Below are 18,457 nucleotides of genomic sequence, written 5' to 3'. Positions count from 1 at the left end.
CCTTGGAAGAAACTGACTCTATAATCATGCTCCTTCCAGATGTTGCCAGATTTGTTGATTGCATCTCCCATCCTATGAGAATGAACGCCAGGCAACGCTGATCCGGGAGACAAAGGGAGACCATCCTCTCACCATGGCAGAGCCTGACGTGTTGGTCCTTGGGAAGGCAGGTCCTTGGGAAAGGGGAGATGCCAGCACTGTTGAGCTCTACTGCCTGAGTCACCTTGTCAGATCCAGGCAGAAAACAATCCATGCTGTAAGAACACTGGTACCTTAAACTTAATCCTGCATTCAAGGAAGTGCCCATTCCTGGGAGGGCAAAGAAACCTGTCTCCTTCTTTAAAACTGTTTTGCAAAACAGCTGTAAGGAAAGAAACCATGGTACATGGAAATACATATGAAAATGTGTTAGGAGTCCTCAGTGGCAATGTCAAGGATATTTTGAAGTTCACCAGTCCAGGTGGAAAAATAAATTGCTTATGCCAATGCCCCTGTCCCATGGGGATTTCTGTCGGTGAGCATGTGACAAGATGTTCCTGCATGACCAAGCTCTTGTTTGGCTGCATGCTGAGCAGCCCCAGGTTCTGAAGACTCTTGCTGTAAGGGCAGCCACCTCACAGACTGAAGTACCACCGTAAGTAATTTCAAAATGAGAGAGAAAAAACGAGCAACGAGTCCTCTAGTTCTGCTAGCTTCCTAACAAATGAAGCTGGCCCTTCTGTCCATTGCTGAAACAGGCCAGAAACCACACTGACAACATGAAGGGTACTTCTAAGAAGACAGACCAAGTACACTGTATGCAGGACAAACAGGATAATTTATTCTCATTTTTCCTTAAAAGAAAGATACAGTAGAAGTTTTATAATTCAGTATGATTAGATGTGATTTATAATTTTAACATTAAAAAAAAACAAGTGACAACAGAAACAAATAACTAGTACAAATTATAAAACTAACAGAGCAAAGAGGAACTACCTTTCTGATCGGAACATGTACCACAGCTATACTTCCTTAGAAAACTTTCTAAGATTTCTAAGCTAAAACTTCTTAGAAAGGGATTGGAGGAAAGCCTTTACTCTCAAGTATTTAAACTATTCCTGTACCCACTAAATGCTTTCACCAACTTGTTAATCAAGTGCTTCCTAAATTTAGGAACCAGTGACCAAGTGGCCTGAAATAAGTCTTGATCTTATCTTTCCAGCTATAAATTATAACTATTTCAAGAAAACAAAATATTTTCTAAGCAATGTTAAGTTTTCTAAAAACTTCAATTACCTTTTCTGGCTCAGTACCTGACTGAAATGTTCAAATGTTCATATTGCACACAAAAAAATTTGAGCAGCATACTACATGAGTGTGAGAAGCTGATGAATATTAAGACTGAGGAAACTCCCTAATGAGTCACATTTACATGATTTAAATATATACTTTCTATATCTTTAATTAATATAAGTAAAAAGGTAATCTTTAGAACAGCACAGAAATACAAATGCATTAGTTTTATAAAATATATTCAACCCCTTATACGTGCAACAATCTTTTAATTTTGGAGCTGCCACACAAGGGAGCTAGTTTCTTCTCCTTCATATGAAAGCAGGAAGTCACGTGTACAAAGTTATTTATGTGAAAAGAATAAAGAAACACATTCCTTTTCTTTGTCTTTGACAAATATTTATGGAATGTTGGGAATTATGAAAAAACAGTTCCAATGTTACGAAGCCCAAAGACTTGGAATGAAAAAGCTCCTAGTGACACATTGCACTATGTGGAATGACAATCTTCTTCTAGAAACCAGGGCTGCGTTCTCTATCTTGTTTAGAGGATACCACAGAACTGGGTGGACAGACTGAATACTGTGCCATCTCTGGCCACACAGTCAGAGCATGCCAGTGTCAATACCATCTCCAGAGCCCCAACCAACTCCCCAATAGAATAACAGGCCACATTCATCGGCTACCATCGTAATAGGCTACTTTCCAAAACTGCTGAAGCAGATAATAGTTCAAGGTTTCAGGATTAGTCCACTGGCCTCTCCCAGAGCTGGGTGTTCCTAAACTCATCACCACGCCTCAGGGAAAAGGACCACTGGCTTGAACTTCCACAAAATCAAACCAAAATTTGCCTGCCAGGGAGACAAAGCTTCATTTTACAGCTTGTAACTAGCAGATGAAAAAATCTAACTTCTTCATTAAAGAACTCTTATATCCTTTAGCATATTAAATACTGCTCCCAAAATACTTTCATGCAGACTTTAAGAACCTGTCTCTTGGCTTTGCAACAATAAGTGTCTCATCTCTGCCTTCAAAGTTTGTTTCCTCCTTGCCTTTCTAAGTAAATTATCCTAAAAAAAAATTCAATGCTTAATACAGGACTCAGAAAGCAAGATAAGGTTGAGGAGATCAGGTCATATGCTCTGGTCTGCTGGCCAAGAATATTACTGCTGTGTTTCTTAAAGCAAAAAGTAGAAAAGAATTGTTTTAGGACCTGAGGGCTGGCAAATCACTAACGGATTTGGGTATAGACTATTCATCCTGGTTACATGAGCCAATGCAAATGCAAAATAACCACAAGACATACTTTGACAGGCAACTTCTATTCATTAGCCTGGGACACTTGGGCCAGCTTTAGCCCTCTTTCCCTTACCTATGTCACTGTCATTACAGTGCCGAGTAGGAATGAAAGCCAGCCAGGGACTTTTTCCAAACACTATCTTTAAGTCATCTGGATAGCAGAGAAGTGTCCACCAAGCTGTGGATGCAGTCTGTGTGCCTGGCGCACTCTGAAAAAGCCTGGCTGACCCTAGCTCCCTCAGGCCTACTTAAACACACTTAGTTCTCAGATGAAAGCACTGTGTGGCCAAGCAAAGCACACTTCGTTACCAGTGAGATGTCCACAGGTGGCCACAGCCGTGCTGGCTGCTATGGCTCACAGAGCCAGTGGCTGGAGGAAGCTACTGTTTCCAGGCTGCCACTGAGTGGAGCCCAGAATCCAAACCTGAAGCACGTAGGCCCCCAGGACCAGGGGCCAGGCTTCCTGCCTCTACCTGTGCTGGCTGCCCTGGGGTCCCAACAATGTGACAGCCTGCACTCCCTGAAGACCCCCATACCTCCCAGGACCTGAAAGAATAAATATAGTTATGGTCTTTTGACCGTCTCTATGACTGAAGTTCTATCTTCTGAAATACTCATTTTATGTTGAAAGCCAGTTAAATGACCACTGTAAGGGTGGAACTCTTAACTGGAAATGTGAAGAGAACGTTCCATTAAGGTGTGCATTAAAATGGGGAGTGAGAGCAAAGCAATGTTAAATTTTATGTAACTATTTTTATTTCAGTGGGATTCCAAAGTGGATTGGGCTGCTTTGAATGATGAGAGATGAGAATTCACCCCAATTGTACAAATCATACAAACTAAAGGATGAACCAGCAGCGTGCTGGCTGACCCCTCACAGCACTATGAACACTATCTGATACACTATCATACTCTATCCAATGAAGTGCCCTCATGAAACAGCGAGATGTTCATCTCAGTGCAACTTTAAAGTACCTTTTAAAACTTTTGTTTGGTACTACCTTCTTCTCTTCAAACAGTATTTTCCTGAGAAAGCTTTCCTAGCAGAAGTGAAATTAATATTTCCCACAGTAAGCCCTTTATCATCAATGAATTCTTAAATCATTATACTCAAAGGGAAGTATGCTTTTAGGTTTATAGGACTTGTGTTAAAACACAAATTGGAAAATTCAGGGATATTTAGATTATGTCCCTATGCTTCATTTCACATGCCCCAGTAAGTGCTTCTTACACAAACATTTCTTAAAGGATAAATCAAATATAATTAAGAGTCCTCCCTAATTAGGCCCCCGATTTTCTCAATACTCATCACATCTAATGTAGGTTATATTCACAATGTGTTTCCCAAGTATCTTTTGTTACTGAAAAACCAGTCTGTTGCCTGTAAGTACTCCCTGAGAACACCCAATCAAAGTCAAATGAGAGCTGAGTCTGGCAGCTACATGAGGTCTAGTTGTGTAAAAACCTTCAGTAGTGAGCACACCTGTGTCTAACATGAACCCAGGTGTCCTTCACAAAACATGACTAATGTCATGGCTGAAGTTTTCTTCTCTTGCTTTTCTAAATTGAGCCAAGATGAGAATTCTATTTAATATTTACAGATCATCTTGCTTTTCTTTTATAAATGCTTTTGGAAGGGGGTAGACATTGATTACAATGAGGATTTTCTATCAGGGAAGGAGGAAGGCCAAGTGCCTTGAAAAACTTCATGAAGAGTAAGACTGAGGAAAAACCTGTTAAATCTGTAAACACCCAATGGAAAACCGTTCAAAAGAAGAAATAGAAGGCACAAACTTCAGGTTAAAAAATGCATGTAAAGATTGCCACCTTACTACAGTCAACAGAACCCACCTAGGTCTTTAAGTCTTGCCCTAAATACAGTTAAACTGCTTCAACTCTGCTGTAACCATCACCATGCTAATTCTTTGCACATCTACTTGAACAATTAGGAAGAGGAAAAAAGCACAGTGACACTCCTTGACACTTCAAAGCAAGTGTGTAGGATGGGAAAATGATAAATTAAAATCACAAAACACTCCATCCTCAGAACTACCACCTCTGACGTCTACGGTTTCCAGGAGGAAGTGAATGACAAATTTGTTTTGTAGGTAGAGAACCAACAAACAAAAAAATCCTCATATAACTCAGCAAAATAACAGCAAAGGGTTGGATTGTATGGCCCCTCCACGCTATCAGAACATTTTAGGGCTCGCTTTAGAGAAATTAAAAGAGCAATATAACTTAATCTTAGCACATATAAATATCCATCTGGATATTCAAACAGCAACAACAGAACAAAACTTACATCAAGGAGAAACTTTTCTAAAGTAAACAAATGTATAATGTCAGAACTCAAAATTCATTAGAAGGTTCACTGTGTGTTTTAATCAGGCTCAGACTGAAATAAACGTAGTCAATTTAAACCCCAACCTGGGAAGCCATCCCGGCTGCGGTTGTGGTTTTCATCTTTTCAGTGTCCCATGACATTCATTTAGACAGAGGGCAACCGTCCATGTAAACAGTTCGACCTATTGGTCCCCTGCTGTGGACCTGCGGCCGATGAAGAGGAACAGTCTGGGAGCAGCAGACAGACAGGGGACGCTTAAAACCTAAGAAAGCGACAGCAGCTTCTGGGTGGCTTGCTCGGCTCAGGGTTTCCCGTCAGGCAGCTCAGTGAGACTCTGTGGAGTGGAACTGGTGAAAGTGGAAAGCCATGAAGACATAGCTGTCTTCGCGCTGGAAAAAGCTCCTCCAACCGACTGGCCTGAGTGGAAAGGAGGGGAAAAACAGAAGGAAAACAGTCTTCACTTCTGTTAAGAGACACTGAAAAAACCAATGCTACTTAACTGCAACACTTTGATATGTTAATAGGTACTACAATAAAATTGACACTTCTAATTTCAAAATAATCCCTTACCATGGGAATGTCTAAGAGGAAACTGACTAGTGTCTGGGTATAAGACACTGTTCTCCTAAGTATTTTGAAAGTCTTTGGGAAACTCTTCCCAGGCCAGTGGTTCTTAAACGACTTGGAGAGCTACAAAAAAAAAAAAAAAAAAAAAACAAAACACCCCAACAAAACAAAACCAAACTTCTGTGTGCTCTCTGTAACCCAAATCCAAGTTTATAACTGAAAACCACCTTCAAGAAAGAGCTGTTAGTCTGCTTAGGGAAATTTGTTATTGTCATCTAAAATCATGTTGCATCACAGGACTTCCCTGGTGGTCCAGTGGCCACCTTACAACGCGGGGGAAAACGGGTTTGATCCCTGGTCGGGGACCTGGCATCCCACATGCCTCGGGGCAACTAAGCCTGTGCGCCACAACCAGAGAAAAGCCTGCAACAGGCCCGAAGCACTCAAATAAGTAAAATAAATAACCATGGTGCACCAAATGAAAACATACAGAGCTCTACCTGCCTGAGGTCTGTTTTGTTTTTAACAGCATTATCTCAAAAGCTGATGTTATAATGAAATTATTTAAGTTGAATCATACACACTCACTGTTCTTGGAGAGGGGAGTGTGGAAGAAGGGAACAGGTCATAGAATTTAAATATCAGCAGCATCAATAAAAATTAACTGACATCATATACTTTTGATGAAGTAGAATTTTTCTACCAAAAACAAAGAATTCAAAATAAGTCAAAGGTATAATATTGTATGGAAATAAATGCTTATATATTTAGTTCTATTCCTTTGTACAGGGGTGATAGGACTGTGTATCTCGCGTTTGTCTTTAAGTCTGTAGAACAGTTCTCTTACCCATCTCCAGATGTACAGGACATTAGAGCTAGGAGGGCCCTGGCACAGAGATCACCTAGTTCCGGGGCTTTAGAGTTGTGTTCAGTAAGGGCTAGCCAGCTAACCCTTAGCTAACCCTTAGCTCTCAGAAGCTAAAGAATGAAATGGGCCCTATTTTTAATACTGGTATTACAAGACAAAAGTAGCTGAGTGTAAATAACTGGGCACCTGAGATAAGTGGGAGTTCCCTGGACACTGTTGCATTATTTCTTTAAGTTTGAAATAGTATAAAAGTAAACAGTTAAAAATATAGGAAAGAAGGAACAAGAAATTTCTTTAGAAAAAGAGATGGAATAATCTTCAAAACAGCCAAAGTGAAAAAAGCTAGGTACAGAAGGGTATACTTAACAACCATTTGTCTGGTTTTGGTATCAGGGTAATACACCTTCATAAAACAAGTTGGAAGGTATTACCTCAACCATTACTTTCTGAAAGAGTTTGTATAAAATTAGCATTATTCCTTAACTGTTTGATAAAATTCATAAGTGAAGCCACCAGGGCTTAGATTATATTTAAAAACTTGCAGCAAGCCTTTAAACTTTAACTCAATTTATTGAATATATTTAGGGCTATTCAGATTTTCTATTTCTTTACTGCATTGGTTTTGGCAATTTGAGTCTTTTAAAGATTTTGTAGATTTCATCTAAGGAGTTGAAAAACTGGCACAAGATTATTCATAGTATACCCTTATTAGCCTTTTAATTTCTGTAAGATCTGTAGTGGTATCCCCTCTTTCATGCCCCATACTGGTCATTTGTATCTTCTTTTTCTCTTTACTAGTCTGCAGAAGTATCATTAATGTGATCTTTTCATAAAAACAATTGTTGGTTTTCACTGATCTTCTTTACTGTGTGATACTACCTTAAAAGACAGCTGCTCCTAATGCCCACTTTATTATTATGTAAATAATACTGTATTATTTATAAAGAACTGTGGGCAGCTCAGGGGACAGAGGGAGAAATCCAGAGAAGTTTGACTCCTGATAACAGAACAGATATGACAACATTTGCTAAACTTGGTTTGGCATTATCTAGTGTCATAAGAATTGTTTTAATGAATAAGACCAAAATTAAAAAGAAAAACCTCTGTATATTCAACCATCTCGCACCATTATGTGATACACACATGTCTACAACTTTATGTTTTTATCAGTGACATGCTGAGGATAGAGAAGAGATGTTTTATGATTCCAATCTGTTCCTGCCTAAGACATCCTTACCAACAGCTTTTCCTGTTTGTACAACATTCCGACTTGTTGTAACCATGACGTTTCCAAGTTTTTTGCCACGTTCACTGTTTTGAACAGAACTGAGTAAAGGAGAGAAATGTTAAGTACAGTTAAAAAAAAAATTACTCACATATACATTAGCCACTCTATAATCATCCCCCAAATCAGAATTATTGAGAAAAGAAGATAAATAATTCATTATTTGTTATACATAAATTAATCTACTAATATTTTAAGTACAGAAATTTTCAGAAAATTTTAAAAGAATATACAGATGAGCCAGAAAGTGGTATAAGGACATAAGGATGTATGGTTATACATAATTCGTATGGTCATAATTTGCTAAAGTTACTTCACCAGAATAAAAATGGCAAATCCTGCTATTAGTTCACACCATTCTCCATGAAACAGCAGTGTTTTCATTTTGAAACATACACACTGCTGAGCTAGAGAACGTTATGCACATATTTGGTTACTATTTGAAGCACAAGTCTATGAAGTGGAGAAAAACAATTCCCAATTAGCGATGAAACACATGGCATGAATTCAGACAGAAGAATGTTCCTAGGATTTTCCCTAAATACTCACTGTGAGAATCTTAACTTCATGTCTGACACTGAGTACTGTCCTTGGAAAGGATGGCTGTAAAACAAAGTTTGAGTTTAGACTATGGGTCTCTCACCAACAAAGCTGCACCACAGAGTTATCACAAGGAAGTATCAGGAAACTGCACTGGGGTGACTCAGGCGGGCGGCGGTGCTCCAAACGCGATACCGGAAATAGGGTTCTGATCACAGCTCTCCACTCACAGTCACGGGAGTCTCTCTCAGCTTATGTACTCTGCTTGTAAAATACGTGTTTTTTTTCTTGGGTGGGGTTGGTTTATGTTTAGTGCCGCCCTAATGTTCTTCTTTGGTCTGAGGTGGGGCCCAAGCACCAATATTTTAAAAAAGCTCCTGGGACAGTCAGGGTTAGAATCCCTGACTTTGGCCATGGCTTGATTCTGGCCATCTTATAAATGGGTGCTATTGGTTAAAGGACAATTTAATCTGTGTTATCAGAAAAGCAACTCAAAGTGCAGAGCTTAGGGAAACAGTATATATAAAAATCAGGTAACCTGATCAACGTTACACTATAAAACAAGGACTCAGTAAACATTCAGATTCTTAACTCATACACAGGGCAGGGGTCCTTCTGTCAATGTCTAACAAAGAAAGTGACCCTGGTGAAATTTGCAGCCACTTATTAAAACATCAAAATGCTATTATGTGGCTCTTTCATGTGAATGTATGGCAAAAACCACCACAATATTGTAAAGTAATTAGCCTCCAATTAAAATAAAAAAATGCTATTATGGCTTTTCAAATGATAACAAATTTATTTATTGGTCACATTAAGCATACATAACAACCTCTCTTTTTTCTGGATTTCCGAATCATCAGTTGAAAGCATTGAGAGGACTTAATTTTCTAATCTTCAGGAGTGGAAGAAAGGGTTTCAAAGATCTCAAACCTTACATTTAGTTTTGAATGTTTCTAAATTATACCCCCTGATGACAGCTGAAGCCTATCATTTCTTGTTTTTAATTTGGTGAAAATGCTGAAAACCTGCTGGCTATCATATCTGCATAATTCCCCTATCTAATTTTCCGGTCTTTTGCTTCAGCTTTCTTTCTCCTCAACCTAAATAACCTCAATTATTTACATAGTTTTAAAAGTACTGTTTTTACAATCCTTTAAAACACATGCCAGCTAATCCTCATAAGGACCTGCATTAAAATCTGTAGTGCTGCTTCAAGTTAAAGGCACTACAGCAGATGCAGCAGCTGAGTAAAGATCTGTCCAGGCTGACAGAGCCCCAGGGGAGGAGACAGACCTGTGAACGGTCACTCCCCCAGCACCAACCACTACAACCAGCGCCACAGGCAAGCAAGCTCACATCTGTTTCTCTTCACTACTCCTTAGAACACAGACCTTGTGGTTAGAGAGGGAGAAAACTTTGAACTTAGTCCTTTCATTTAATTCCATTACAGTGTATTTGCCTTTTAATTCTCTATGTTTTTACCACATCCAAATGGCAATCTAGGTTTCTGCCATAGCCCAGTATGAGGACTAAAGTCACTAAAACTGCCTGAACCTAGTCACGGTTCTTGATGGATAAGTTTAGCAGACATGTTCTCCCAAGCCCTGCTTCCTTGCAGATGCTTCTGCAAGTTACAATGACATAAATCCCTGGATTTTGTGTGTGCAGCCCCACTAAAGCACATTCCCAAGTCAAGATTACCCTACTTTCTAAATAATATGGTAACCAGTACTAAGTTGATTTTTGTCATATTTTCATGAAGAAGTTTAAAATACAAGTGAAACATGGTGCTGCAATGATACTCCAATAAAAATTAATTAAAAAACACATACACAAAAAAACCACAAATGAAAACAAAAGTTCAATGTATACTTATATGATAAAGAAATTAAAATCCTTTAATTTAGAAGTTCCCAATATGTACACATTATATCAACTGATCTCGTTAGACTCCACTCTCCCATTCACATGGTATTTTTTCTTAATGGCCCAATTCTCTAGCACATTTAAATGCCTTTTATGTGGAATAAATTCTTTGCCCAGTCAACAGTCAACATTATGACAGGTATTAAATTTTGTTGGATCTTAGAATCTGATATGGAAATGGCACCAGATTTTACCGATTATCTAGGAATTCAAATATTGACTTTAGTTGTTCACACTTCATATTTTACAATAACCTCTCAGTTTTAACCAGTGCTATTTCCCTCAAGGCTTCTATCTCGCTTGACCATTCTGCTGAGGCGATATGACATACGAGCATCCCCACAGGCTAGGACTTTCATCTCCGAATTATACTGGAAGCTGGGAGAAAGGTTAGTGCTTCCAAAATGCCTTGTGCTTTGTGATTAAGAAGTGTGAATAGGGAAGCAGTTTTCAGCTGCTTCCCTGTACTTGGGAGCCTTTTTTTATAAAAAATCTATTTAAGGGATTCTTGAAGATATTCACAGTATCATCAGAGTTGAGACATGATTTTCTTTATTCAGAAACCCTTAGTAAGTCAACCACCTCTATCACCCTGTAGAGGATGTGCTTACTTCGGATTTATTTCTGCAAGTGCTGGATGCTTGTTGCTGTTCCAGACCCTGTAGTTGTGAGTGTTCTTCCAGGCTGTAACAAAGGTCGTCCCATAGTCCGATAAGATCTTTTCGTTATCTGTCAAGTAAATATTTGAAAGTTGGGCTGGACTGTAGCCAGTCAGGGTTATAAAGATTAATAACCAATAACAGTAAAGAAATAGCTTTAGCCTCCCTGTCCACTGCTGCTTTCTTGGGGAGAAAGCCTATCAGATGTCAGGAAACTTGGGTCAAGTTCCAAAACCCTAGTAAGAAGCTATGTGGCCTTTGCTAAGTCACTTGATCACTTGGAATTTCATTTTTCTTACTAGAAAATAAGGGGCTTGAGCCAAATATTTTCTAAGGTTCCTAAAATCTCCAAAATATTTCCATGTTCTCCTCACCAAGGTAAGGAGGCATAGTACTATTTATTAAAAACTACAGACTAGAGTGGGTTAAACATACTGACATATATATATGGAGTAGGCAATTAGGGTATTTTTTAAAAAATCTTTTCACAAATACCATTTTCTAAGAAAGGAAATTAGAAAGAATAATTGGTTCTTTTTAGCCATTCTTTTTTCTTTTTTTTTTTCATTCTTTTTTCTTTATCTTACTATTCGGTGAAACTCACTCTTGAGTGTCCAAGCATTTCACGGTCAAAATACTTAATAAGGGGATTTGCATATATTTAATGCATAAAACTTTCTGGCTTCATCTCTATCAAGAGGAAGCTTCAATCCACAGTGCTTCTTCTACTTGGAAGAGCAGAAAAGGTTAGGATAACTGATTCAAATGGCTATTGCTTCATATATTAATTCCAAGTTGCTTGCTTTGAAGGTGAAACACATGACTTTCGTTGCTGGGAGAGGAAGAGAAGAACATTCATGGTTCTATACGCACCATAAGGAAGTGCTTTTAAGAACATATTCATCAATCAGCTCATTGGGCTAAATTTCCTTTAAAAGCTTGGGTGTGAACCAGACTAATTGGGTTGAAGTCCAGCTCAGTCTCCTACCAGGAGGAAGAGCAAGTTATTTAACCTCTCTGTGCCTCACTTTCTCAAGTCTGTAAAATGAGGATGACATGGTATTTACCTCTAAGATTGTTGGGACGATAAAATGAGTTAGTAGATGTTAAGTGCTCAAAAAAAAAAAAACAAGGGTGGGTCTCCACACATGTTAAATGTTCCCTCTGAAAGTACGTAGCTACTGTGTACTCAGGAAAACATTTTTAAGAAGCAAATTAGTTACTCAGGAACATACATGACTGGTGAAGACTCGGGTTTTCTTACTAGATAAACTGAGTGATTCTGGGTTAGAGGATTTAATTTGGGGATCTCAGTTGCTACAATTGTAGAAGAGGCAGACATTTAAAAAAAAAAAACAATCCATTAACAAATAAGGAGTCACTCCATAGATTTCTTAATGAAGAACATGCCTGAAGCCTGGATTTAAAACTCTACATATACTATTGGAAGAACTAAATCTAGGAGGTGGCAGCAGCAGGGTTGATTTAAACATCTACTGACACCACAACATGAAGGGACTTAATGACACTAATAAATGGTTAAGATGGCAAATTTTATATGGATTTCACCACAATTTTTAAAAAAGCAACCTGGAAACAGTTGGAGAGATCACTGAGGAGGAGGAAAAACAGAAGTTCTATATGCTTTTAACAACCTCACCACCATCACTACCAAATCTACTGATTTGCTAATGTGCAGGGTGGCAGGTATCCCAGGTGTGAAAGCTCATTGCAGAGCTTCATTTTTTCTTTGAATATATTCGTTTCTATGGGGAATGAGAATTTTAACACAGGAGTGATTCTATGTTTGCCTGATCCATTTTAACCATTTAATAGGGATAGAATGGATAAATTTGAAGGTTTAATCACTCAGAATGTGATCTCCAATGATTTGTTTTTTAAAATATTTTTTCCATCCCTCATATATCTTAAAAACATGTAAGCAGTGTTTATAAATAGCACTCAATTACTGATATATCCTTCCATATGGTGGAATATTAAGTCATGTAAAAAGTGATGAAGATCTGCATTTACTCTCCTGATACATGTTTATGTTATAAAGAAAAACTAAGCTATAAAAAACATGAAAAATGGGATCCATGTTTGCAAAAGGACTACCATGAACACTACAAAACTAAAATCCAAAACATGCATAGAAAAAGGTCTGTGTGTGTTAGTCGCTCAGTCGTGTCTGACTCTTTGCAACCCTGTAGATTATAGCCCACCAGGCTCCTCTGTCCATAGGATTCTCCAGGCAAGAGTACTGGAGTGGGCTGCCATTTCCTTCTTTTTCTCTAGACCTTTGGAGAAAAAGGTCTAGAAGGATATGAATTACTCAAATTGTGAAGAGTAGTTAATTCTATATGTGTGGAGTGACAGGTAATTTTTTTGATCACTTTATTTCTTATGCAATTCAAAGCATCCAGAATTACAAAATGAGAAAGTGACTGTGAACTCCTTACCAAGCTGCAGTGTGGCGGCCAACAGTGCGTGGATATAGACTGCAAACTGGGCTCGGATCCACTCGTCACCTCCCTCCCAGCCCGTGCCGTCCAGGAAGACATCATCCCGGTTCTCAGTCACATGCCTCACTAGGTAATCTGCGAACCTTAGGTCTGCAGTGGTTGGGTTGAGCAGCTTCCTGAGTTCTGGATCATGGATCTGGATCAGAGCTTCTTCTACCTAGAAGGTACCCAGGTACAAGTCAGAGTCTGGGCAGACATCCATACCACACTTTAAAAAGTAATTACTGGGAAGTTGGAGCTGGAAATAAAAAATATGAATAATAGCTTTCTCAAAAGATGAGCCTAAGAAAGAGACAGAGTTTTTATTCTTAAGTTGTTTCTTATTTTTCATTATTTAAAAAATGCTCAGTTTTTGTTCTTACATGCATAAATACTTAAGTTTGAATTATAAAATTGATTCATGTTGACAAATATTTTGGAAAATATAGAAATGTACAGTAAAAATCACCGTTATCATACAGAAATGAATACAATTAATTAAATACAATTACTAAAAATTTTTGCTTTGACTGCACAGATACTTTGGGATATATTTATTATGTAATACTTGACAGAAAGAACTATATGTAACTTACAGTTAGTTTTAAAGTATAATAATAAATACCCATCAGCTTAACGAACTTCAGAGCTAGAATGTAACAATGTTTAATAAAACTCTGAAGTCCTTTCATCTATATCCTTCTGTCTTGGAAGGTATAATATATGTATTTTTCTCCCTCAATATTGGAATCCATATAGCTTTGAATCCCAGATTTTTAATTTATTGTATTATAAACATTTCCCCAGGAAGCACATTCTGGTACTTTCTGTTAGGAACTACAGAAACCTTAGTGTGGCTGAAATCCCCCCCACCCATTTGTAAAAATAATTTTAATTGTAAAAGTTAACAAATTATTTATACTACTTCTATATTAATAAGATATCAAATGTTTATCTCTAGCTCCTTCTGCTTGATATTGGGGCATATTAAACTATTTAAATAATAAACACACTTTTATTGTGAGACTATTAAGACTAGATAGCCTCGGTAGGAATCCTGGCTCATCCGCTTAGCAGCTGTCTGATCCCCTCTGTTCCTTAGCTTCTGCAGGTGTGATACGGACAGTAACAATGCCTATCTCACAGGTTGTTATGAAAATTAGATAAGTTCATATACCTAAGGTGCTTAGGATGCCTGGCAAAGGAAGCAATTATGACCACTATCAGTGTTATTACTATGCCCCAAATTTCATTTAAAAAAGAAAACAGGGACCAGCAATCAAGGACTTGCACTCAGACATCAACTTACTTCCACAATGGCATCACTGAGGTGCTTCTGTTGTCTAAAAAGGATGTTAGTAGCTCCAGCAACAAATCCTCGAATGGTGACATCAGAGAGAAGATGATGCTGCTGCAGTGCCATATAAGGCAAACACAGATATCCCTATGAATTACAAGAGAAGAAAATGTTAGAAAAGTAATGGAACAGCCATGTCTCTCGTAACGGTTGGTGTTTTGGTGGTTTAGTCACTAAATTGTGTCCAACTCTTTGTGACCCCATGGACTGGGCCATGGTAGCCCACAAGGCTCCTCTGTCCATGGGATTTTCCAGGCTAGAATACTAGAACAGGTTGCCATTTCCTTTTCCAGGGGATTTCCCCCACTCAGGGATGGAATCTGGGTCTCCTGTATTGCAGGTGGATTCTTTACTAACTAAACCACCAGGGAAGCCCCTCATCAAGCCTAGACAGCTAATAGTAGGAAAGGAAACTCCCAATCTTCACCCAACCCCATGCTATTCCTAACACAGCTGATCTTTGACTCAACACAATAACATACCAATAATAACAACCACAGGTCCTGACTGTATTAAGGCCAGTTAATTGCTAACCTGTTCCATGAATGGTCAAATCTTGGCAAGGTGGTCTAATATGAAGGTTGTCTTGAGTGACCACTAGGCTTTCAGTTCAACTTAAAAGCTTCCACTGTAACTAACAAGCTAGGGTTTTGTGTTTTTTTTTTTTTTTTTTTTCATTTAGGAATGAAGTACTAATATTAAGCCCACTAAAAAGCATGCTGTTTAGTAGAAAGCTGTTCCTTCTTCCAGTAAAATTTTAAAACACAGGCATTTGCACATAACCACCAAAGTACTCTTGTAAGAATAGCAAAGCACTGCATAGCAATTATTTTACTGTCTTATAATTTAAAATGATACAGTATTTCAAGATATTTGCTACTAAATGTTCAAAGCAAAAATGACCATGCCAGTAGTTGTGTATTTGAAATTTCCAGTTGAATTGCATTTGAAAATACCATTGCCCTGAAAATTATATTTTAACTGCCAAACCACAGCAGGGAGTTAAGTGTACAAAAGAAGTCTATATCCTGAGGAAAAAGGAATGCTAACACTGGAATGATGCACTGAAGGAGGAAATGGAATTTTTGCTGAAAGATTCTAAATCAAGATAGATCTCAACAAGTGGCATAATTTGTGTATAAAGCCAGGAGGGAGGACTTGCTGAACTCCTGAATTTGTTTTCAATTAAGTTAGATGACAGTATTATTTATTTTTTTAATCACCTTTAAAAAAATAAAACAAAACAAAACACTGAACCACAGTTATCCAGATAATGTCTTGTTTCCATCATGAGAATTTCTCTGAGGGAAGGAGACACCACTTCTGCTGCTTCATGTCCTTCCCTATGTCTAGGATGTACCATACAGCCAGCTATTAGGAGAAGACATGAGAGAAGACTTGCAGAAGTTGGAATACATGTCTGGTAAACTGGTTTTATTCTCCTTCTTGACAATGTTTTCCTCTCCTCTATAAAATGTGAACTAGTAGAAGCAGCAAAAATAAACCCATGTTTATGCATTACACATATTCACTATATAGTGTTTCTCAACCCACGCCCTCTTGTGACTAAAGGTGGAAAGGATCCATGCTCCTCATGCCAAATCACTCAAACAGCTGGTAGACTCAAGGGTCACACTTTACCTTGTGTGCTATGTATTAAAAATGTGTTTCTTGTTTCTGAACATAAATACCACAATGCTGAATGCTCTTTCAAACTTTATATGGACTCCCCCGAATACTCCTACTCCCCCAGCCAGGACTGAGAATCCTTGATAAGGGCACTTTCAGAACTACCTATATTTACAAAGGTTGATTCAATTGCTCATAGTACTGCATTTCACAACTGATTCTGTTAAAGGAGAAAAGTCTGTTGTCAGCAGTGGAATTCTTGGCTAAGTCGCATGAAAACTAGGAATGTGGTTTTTTTTTTTAAAGTCAATAGTTCAAAGTTTTGTTTTTTTTTTTTTAAATGAAGAAATACAGTCCTTAAAATATTACACATAGCCATATTCTTTGACTCAGTATTTTACTTCTTACAATTTATCCCACAGATACACCTGTTCATATGTGAGATTTGTAAAAAGTTACTTATTGCAGCATTACTTATCATTGCAAAAGACAGGAATCCTAACTCTTCATGACTAGGGCAATGAACAAATGTTCTTCTATATGATGGAGTACCCTGCAGTACGTGATGAAGTTCATCTCCACGGAATATTTTGTTTTAAAAAAAAAAGACATAGATTAGGTAAGGTTGGTTGCCAATGGAGAGGGGAACAAATTTCCTGCTATTCTCTGAGTAGCAGGGAATGGAATGAGAGAGATTTTTTATTATTATAGATGCTTTGGAACCTTCTGAATATTGAACCATGTGAAAGCATTGCAGATTTATAAAATTATTTTAAACAGTAGTTCAAAATAACCTTAAAATTTTAGCATCATCACTTTTACTGATGGTCAATCTAGCCTAAATCTTTTAAAGGTCTTCAATGTACAGTGGCAGCAAGAGTCTGAGTACATTAAAATACAGCAGCCTCTATACCCAAACACACCACCACTTTCCACTTTTCTAGGGTGTTTAACTTCTATATTTGAGCTGAGGTAAATAATGGCCAAAAAAAAGAAACTGAAGAGATATTTGCACACCTATGTTCACAGCAGCACTACTTACAATAGCCAAAATGTAGAAGCAACCCAAGTGCCCACTGATGGATAAATGGATAAGGAAAATGTGGTATATACATACAATGGAATATGATTCAGCCTTAAGAAGGAAGGAAATTCTGTCATACGCTACAACATGGATGAACCTTGAGGATATTATGTTAAGTGAAATAGGCCAGTCACAAAAAGATAAATGCTGTATGATTCCACTTATGTAAGTATTTAGAAGTAGTTAAGTTCATAGAAACAATGATGGGTGCCAAGGGTTGGGGTGAGGGGAGAATGGGAAACTGTGGTTTAAAGAATACAGACTTTCAGTTTTGCATGATGAGAAAGTTCTAGAGATCTGTAGTACAACCATGAGAATACACTCAAAATCACATAATTGTGCACTTAAAAATGGTAAAGCAGATAAATCTTATATTTGCTTTTTGATCACGATTAAAACTAAGAAACAGATGGCATTAAAAAACACAACTCAGCTTGGCAAATCTGGAAGACCTGTTGTGAGCTGATCTGTTATAGCACTTCAAAAGCATACTGCCTTCTCCATTGTGACCTGGGAAGGGCTACCATGTCATTAGGACCAACTGCCACTTTCTTATCTCTCAGGTCTGAGATGATAAGCATGTTTGTGAACCACAAGCCTCCTTGCTGTAGGGATGTCAGTTTTCTCCAAATTCTATCTAGCACTTAAAGGTAACCCCTATTTAAATCTTAAGTAAGAACCTAAGTTGATCCTGAAATTGATGTGGAAATGCAAAGGGCTAAGAAACTCTTGAAGAACAATAGCAAGAGGAGAAGCCTTTTCTCTGCCTGACACGACATAATGGTAATTAACACAGTGCGGGACTGACCCAAGGATAGACAGATACATGGATGAAGCAGCAACGAAGCACAGAGACAGACACCCTTCCTCAACATACACAGAAATGAATGCCAGGCAGACAAAACCCAAAATGTGGAAGTCAAAACTACAAAGCCTGCAGTCTCACAAATCATGACAACGAGGGAGACAATCTGGAAGGTTTGAACAATTACCACACAAAAGGAAATTCAAAAGGTTACCAAGAATATGAAAAGATGGTCAGCCTCAACAGTGACTACTGAAAAAAGGACAAATTAAGAGCCACGAGATACCATCAGACTGGCTAAATATTAGGAGGT

The 18,457-nt window shown here is 38.0% G+C and overlaps 1 protein-coding gene and 1 long non-coding RNA gene across 2 annotated transcripts in view; one reads left to right on the top strand and one right to left on the bottom strand.

Moving 5' to 3' along the window:
• Positions 1-4,928: 4,928 nt before the first annotated feature.
• The window catches only part of AVL9 (AVL9 cell migration associated), a 51,342-nt gene continuing 37,813 nt past the window's right edge, over positions 4,929-18,457 (bottom strand). The window contains exons 11-16 of the mRNA XM_020908896.2: positions 14,579-14,713; positions 13,228-13,447; positions 10,718-10,835; positions 8,187-8,240; positions 7,590-7,678; positions 4,929-5,334 (exon numbers count right to left, since the gene is read on the bottom strand). Of these exons, the coding sequence (XP_020764555.2) occupies positions 5,219-5,334; positions 7,590-7,678; positions 8,187-8,240; positions 10,718-10,835; positions 13,228-13,447; positions 14,579-14,713 (732 nt within the window). The 3' untranslated portion in view covers positions 4,929-5,218. The remainder of the gene's footprint in view (positions 5,335-7,589; positions 7,679-8,186; positions 8,241-10,717; positions 10,836-13,227; positions 13,448-14,578; positions 14,714-18,457) is intronic.
• On the top strand, positions 7,635-10,582 carry LOC139035264 (uncharacterized). The gene is made up of 2 exons (XR_011487925.1): positions 7,635-7,702; positions 10,394-10,582. It is a non-coding gene; the product is annotated as an uncharacterized lncRNA (long non-coding RNA).

This window comes from Odocoileus virginianus, chromosome 1 (genome assembly GCF_023699985.2).
Source record: "Odocoileus virginianus isolate 20LAN1187 ecotype Illinois chromosome 1, Ovbor_1.2, whole genome shotgun sequence".
NCBI classification, from domain to species: domain Eukaryota; kingdom Metazoa; phylum Chordata; class Mammalia; order Artiodactyla; family Cervidae; genus Odocoileus; species Odocoileus virginianus.
The sequence above is the reverse complement of the archived record's forward strand: the minus strand, read 5'-3'. Positions and strand labels throughout refer to the sequence as shown.